This window comes from Streptopelia decaocto (genome assembly GCF_964273445.1).
Source record: "Streptopelia decaocto genome assembly, chromosome: 2".
Lineage (NCBI taxonomy): Eukaryota > Metazoa > Chordata > Aves > Columbiformes > Columbidae > Streptopelia > Streptopelia decaocto.
In genome coordinates, this window is record NC_138655.1 from 109640135 (window position 1) to 109646552 (window position 6418).

Sequence of the window (6418 nt, forward strand, 5' to 3'; positions counted from 1 at the left end):
GACATTTGGCTGATGGCTTGAGTTGGGTATTGTGCAAAAGGGAAGGAAGATTTTTGAATCTCCTTATTAGGCATTAATTTTAGATGAAGCACAAAGTCTTGATGTCAAATTAAAAACGCAGGCAGCTCGTGCATATATTTAGCCCTCCCCATAGACTGCAAACAAATATATTAACACCAGCCTTCCTTCTGTATGTGATAAGAATGGGAAATGGGGAACACGATTTGTCAACCTGGGGGACATTTTACAAGGGACAAATGGCAGTGAGGAGCCCAAGCATCCCCTCACTCGGAGCATTTTCAGGAGTTCAGCAACAAACTATGTCTTTGAAAATATTTCGCCAGCACCTGGAAGCACTGCAGCCTGGTTAGCCTTTCAGCAATCTGAATATGCTTCGTAACACACTTGACGAAGCAAGCCTGCTTCTCTTTGGGGAAGAAGAGAAAAGGATAAGTATTATTTTAAAAAAACCCAACACATGAACGTCTTGACAGTAAAAGCTGGTGTAAGCCTAGTCCACCCATATGTGTGACACGAAGAACTGACGTGATTAAAACAATATTTCAACAGATCCTCAAACAGCCACTGGAGAGGTGGATGGGGTGAATCTGGAAGAAATCCGAGAATTTGCCAAAGCTTTTAAAATCCGGCGCCTGTCCCTTGGCCTGACACAGACTCAAGTTGGCCAAGCCCTGAGCGCCACGGAAGGCCCAGCCTATAGCCAGTCTGCCATCTGCAGGTAACCAGTTACATCATAAACTCTTTGTTCTTATAATTATCCAGATTATTGCGAGGAGCATTCTTGTGTTCGAGTCTCATGTCTTTAGAATGTATTATTTAATCTAGGTCTTAAATTAACCAATAATGTTAATATCTGGCAGATAAAATGTTCTTATTGTGTACCTCTATAGTAACTTTAGTCTTTCATTTTTTCCTCCTTCTTTTTTAAACAAGTGGAAACAATGTTCCTGGCATTGAGACTTAATTCAGTAGATGAGCCGGAGACCCTGCTGATGCTGGATAAGCACCAGCTGACCCTCTTCATACTGTGCCATTTTCTACAGATAGGGTTACTGAACAAATATTTCATGGCTGCATCCCTGCTAAGTTAAAACCTGTATTACTGTGGTTAGCACTTCACATACAGGATGTTAATGATGATTTACCTAGGCAACACAGAAGGGAGAAAATTATCCTTCCTGCTATCTTTCAAACCAGCAGCTATTCAGCTTTTATCACCCAAATGTTTACTTAAAAAAAACACCCAAAACAAACAGACAACCCATGTATGCAAAGCAAAAATAGAAATCTGCCCTAATCATAAGAAATTATAATACAGTCTTGCCAGAGTTAAAGTAGTTAGAAGCAAACACCGTATACGCATGTATGTGTTACAGTAATTCCATGTTTATGCATGAGGTAACAAACACGCTTAGGTAACAGCTTTTTCCTCTTGGGCAATGCCTTATAGTCCTCCTCCATCAGTGAAAGCCAAGAAACCAACTCTAAGCTCATTTAAGTGGATTTTGTTCTTGGTGATCCATGAAATGCTCTGTCTTTTTATCTGCTCTTTATACTTTTAATGTATTCCCCATAGAACGGAAGTGTACTTTTCCTGCAGTTTAAGACTAAGGTTATAAATAACATCAGTATGGGGTAGTGAGCTTGCAGCTCACATTTTGCTCAATGATTTTCCATAAAAACCATTGATTGTTGTTAAATACAAAAAGCTCCATAGGATCCTCTCACTTCTATGGTATCCCCTACTGTTTTTTCTTATAAGATACCTCCCTGTAGAAAATAACCTTTATTCAGTCTATACAAGGATACTACTGCTGGGAAATTTGTTTCAAGACTTGTATATCGTTATACCAAACAACATGTACTGCAGTATCAACACTAACAAGAAATGCCGATGATACGAATGCTATTGCTCCCTGTTGCTAAGGATTAATTTTATTTTTTTTTCTACCTGTGATCAATTGGTAAAGAATGCCTAAAACGGGTGGAGTTTTTAGCAATTGCCAATTTGTTGTAGCCTTAAGTTGCTGTTTAATATGTTATAAAGTGATACGTTGCAGTTTCCTTTGCTTTTGTCTAGTTTACTGTCTTCTCATTCCCTCCATCTACCTTACACCTGAGAAAACCACTGGGGATGGTTTGAATTTTACTAAGAGAAGGGGTTCTCCACTAACCAATTATCATCAAAACCCCAAAACTGATGAAGCTGGAGCACAGATGTGGCTAGCAAAAGACCAGAACGAGGAGGCCTTTTACAGGGGGCTCCTTAGAGGGACAGATTGCTCAGAACATGAGTACTGGGTGCAGAAACTGGTCCCAAATACTTGCAGAGCTCTAGGGTTTTTTTACTCCCTTTGACTCCCCAGATGGATATTACTTTGGGGTGTAATAACGTGCTGTGACTGTGCATTTCTTGTTAAGCACCAAGACAAGCTGCTTCAGTGGCAGTATGCCGTTCCTCAGAAATAGTAGGTTTGACTTTTCTTTTAATGGTAACAAAGGAGTTTCAGTGTGAACTCCAGGGTAATGGAAAGGGCAGTATGGTAAGCAAGTTGAATGGCCAGCTCAGACATAGATGTAGAGTCTCCCAGTGCCCTGTGCAGGTCACATCAGCAATACACCACCTTCCTGATGTGTCCTGAATGCAAACAATGGCATTTTTGTGAGACCATGTGTTCTAAAACATACGCTTCAGCCTGAAATATTACTGGACACCAAGGAAGGACACCTTGCAGTCAATACCACACTAGGAACCCAGGCACCAGTTACAAATTCCTTGGAGTGTTATTATCTGAAATTATTACTTGTCTTATACTTTGTTTGTGAGAAATGCTTTGTTTCATGCTGGAATATTTTCTGCAGCCACCGCGTGCTGAATAGAGACACTAAAAATTGCCAACGGCAGCCACTGAGCTGCCTTGCACTGAGGCACTGATTTGCTCGGTCCCATCTCCAGACCACCTCGTGATCAGTGGTGGTGCCTCAGCAGCACCACAGCACAGTAATTGTTGTCTTTCCACAGCATTAAGTAACCTCAATGTGCAAGGTGGACATAGGCAAAGTGGAGAAATGCAAATGGGTGGCATCAGAGGACTTGGGTTAAGACTTCTTTAATGCATAGTAAGAGAGGATGAACTTGGTAAATGAGAGAAACAAGTACTTATAATATAAGACTCGAAATGTGAACTCAGCTCTTCTGCTTGTTTTTGAAAGGATTAAAGCTTTGTGTGGCTGCTTTTCCAGATGTTTTATAATACTTGTAAAATCTGGTTTGGCAAAAGACTTTTGATGGCAAAATGATATATAGAAGACCTCATTTACAGGAAATGATATCATTCTGGTACAGTCTGCAGAAATCCCACAATAAACCCAGCTTGGTGCCACAGCATATTAGTAGACTATTATGCTGGGTTTCATCTGGAAAACATGAGTCTGTCTTTGCACATTATGGGGGCAGTCAAGATAATTGCAAAGTGTCCAGCTGTTTCAGCTGAACACCACTGTAGCTATGGGAATCTTTTTCCGACCCAGAAAAGGGATATAGCGTTAACTTGCAAACAGTGAAAATAGCTGAAAAATGAAAGGAGAGGAAACCTGATATTGAGAGGCTAGTAACTGCCATTGGTTTGTATTATTAAAGCTGTGGTGTTTGGACAACATGGCATGGGAGGGGAAACAAAAGGATTAATCACAAAGACGAGATGATAAAGAGTGATTACCTTTGATGTCATTTCCTGTAATTTAGACTTAGCCTTAAGGGTTTTGAAGATTGTCAGAAATACAAAAACGTGACTCATAACATGTATTATTTAGTGTACTTAGAATTTTGTTGTAGTGTTCGTTTTGTGTTAGCTTAAATATCTAGCTCTCTCTAGATATATATATTTATAGCTATACCTATCTGGTAGTTTTTGTAATCCATTGTCAATTACCTCTGCCAGTCAATTAGTCAGGCAGGCAGGAAGTCCCACCCTGGCAGAGCATCAGTGTAAGACTCTTCTTTCTCAATTTTCCCTCAGACACACCATCCTGAGAAGCCACTTTTTCCTACCACAGGAAGCCCAAGAGAACACTATAGCTAGCAGTCTGACAGCCAAACTGAACCCTGGCCTTTTGTATCCTGCCAGGTTTGAAAAGCTGGACATCACCCCTAAAAGTGCCCAGAAGATAAAGCCGGTGCTTGAGCGGTGGATGGCTGAGGCTGAGGCCCGCCATCGAGCAGGTATGCAGAACCTTACCGAGTTTATCGGAAGCGAACCATCCAAAAAGCGCAAGAGGCGTACCTCATTCACGCCACAAGCCCTTGAGATCTTGAATGCCCACTTTGAGAAGAACACGCACCCCTCTGGGCAAGAAATGACAGAGATTGCAGAGAAACTGAACTATGACCGGGAAGTAGTTAGAGTTTGGTTCTGCAATAAGAGGCAAGCACTGAAGAACACAATTAAACGTTTGAAACAACACGAGCCCGCGACGGCAGTTCCTATGGAGCCTTTAACAGACTCTCTGGAAGAAAACTCCTAAGAACAAAACCAAACCAAACCACACACAAAAGTCCCTGCACCAACAGAACCCTAACCATTCGAACTCTGTGAAAATACCTGTTCATCACCCTTGTAAGTAAAAGACTGAGAAAACCACAAGAAGGACAGAACAGTTTATAAATGTCCGTGAGTTTTCCTATTTAAAAAAAAGTACACAACACTTAGCGTGTGTGTCGTAGAATTAGTTCCCAAAACAAAAAAAATAAAAAAAAGAAAAAGCCAGTTTTTTTAAATGGACATAAAGTAAACCAAATAACTGCTTACTTTTTTCTGTATATTATGAAAATGTGAACACATTTTAAGGAAAAACAAAACGAAACAAAAAGTACAAAAAAAGAAAAAAAAAGAAAAAAGAAAAAAAAACCTTTTATCTGTTTAAAAGAGAATACAAGCCTGCCACCTGGAGGAGTGATTGTAGCCTTTCAGGTATCAAGTGCTGATTCACTATGAAAACTATTAACCAAAGTCAGAAACATGGCATTGCAAGCTAGATTGTTAGTCTACTCTTTTATGAGTGTAAAATGGTGTTACAAATTTTTACATTTGTATTTTGCAAAGAGGAAAGCAACAGGATTAATTTCTCTCATCTTTGTTCACATCCCCTGCCGGTGTGTACAAACAGGTGTTAAAGCCATTCCATTGTGGTCACCTCCTTTGCTTTTGGTCAACATTTTTGCAATCTCAAAGTGTTTGGGGCCAAAAATAATTTATTTTTATTGTGATTTGTGAGGTTTGGTGTTTCTCTTCTAAGGTCTATGTCTTGGTTTGCATTTCTATTTTTCTTTTTTTTCTAATTCTTTTTTGCTGCCTCCCCTCTTCCAGCTCATTCTCCACCCTTTCCCCAAACCCACATAACCCAGTACTGTTTGAAGATTTTTAAAAAGAAAAGTGAAATCTGAACACTTTTATATTGATATGCTGAAATGAAGTAGAGGACAAAGAAATATTAGGATTATATCTCATGAACTGTCAGCCCACAATGCTTATTGTCAACTATAGCCTGTGGGATTTCTCTGTCCTCTGGCTGTGAACCTGGAGAGGTTACCAAAACTCACTTTGTGGTATAAATATAAACTGCACACTGGGTTCAGTACTGCATCTGTACTATGGTTCTGTTTGAAACAATTCCTCTCCAAAGTCTGCTAGCCAAAGAAATTTCTTGAGATTCTGATGAAAACGAACAGACAGGCCGAGAAGCGATGAGGATGTTTTGATGGTTGCATCACTATGGACTGTTTCAGTGGTAGTGCTTTGTTCCTTCTGCCTTTTTTATGTCATCCCAATATTAATGCTCGCCCTGGTGACCTCTTCAGTAGGAGGATGTGTTTCCACGGGTGTTTGCTGTGACCGCTGGCTACACTAAACGATCAGGATCTAGGGAAGCCCACTGAATATCCTTTGGGATTAGTAAGGCTGGCCACCTGCAACATGGTTCAGGTGAACTGATTTTCCTTTAAAGACAACTTATCTCTGTGGCTTCCTTTTTGATAGGACAAGCACCTTCTAAAATACTCTGGCCATTTGACCCACAAGTATACCAAGGCTCAGAGGGAGAGAAAGGTGTTGCAGGTTCTCCTTGGGGTATGGGCTGACCTGCTGAAGGTCACTTACGATTTTCATATTCTTCTGAGATCTGCTCCAGCCTTTGGTGTTCAGCCCACCGTAAGGGTAGAAGCTGAATCTTGATCAGGACTTTCCAAAAGAAAACACTGGGGATTTGGTTCAGCTCACTGTAGAGGTGGTAGGGTAAAATTCTGCTGGCGTAACTCCTGATTGCATTCACTGACCTCAGGATGGTTGTACTGGATGTTTGCTGGTCCACCCAGGATGTTGAAGGAGGTTCCTGAAGTGCT

At 40.6% G+C, this 6418-nt stretch overlaps 1 protein-coding gene across 1 annotated transcript in view; it reads left to right on the forward strand.

Moving 5' to 3' along the window:
* Positions 1 to 4545, forward strand: part of POU6F2 (POU class 6 homeobox 2) — a gene marked incomplete at both ends in the record, with an annotated part of 307735 nt that extends 303190 nt beyond the window's left edge. The window contains 2 exons of the mRNA XM_082045495.1: positions 571 to 739; positions 4041 to 4545. Coding sequence (XP_081901621.1) covers positions 571 to 739; positions 4041 to 4545 — 674 coding nt within the window. The remainder of the gene's footprint in view (positions 1 to 570; positions 740 to 4040) is intronic.
* Between the last annotated feature and the right edge of the window lie 1873 nt (positions 4546 to 6418).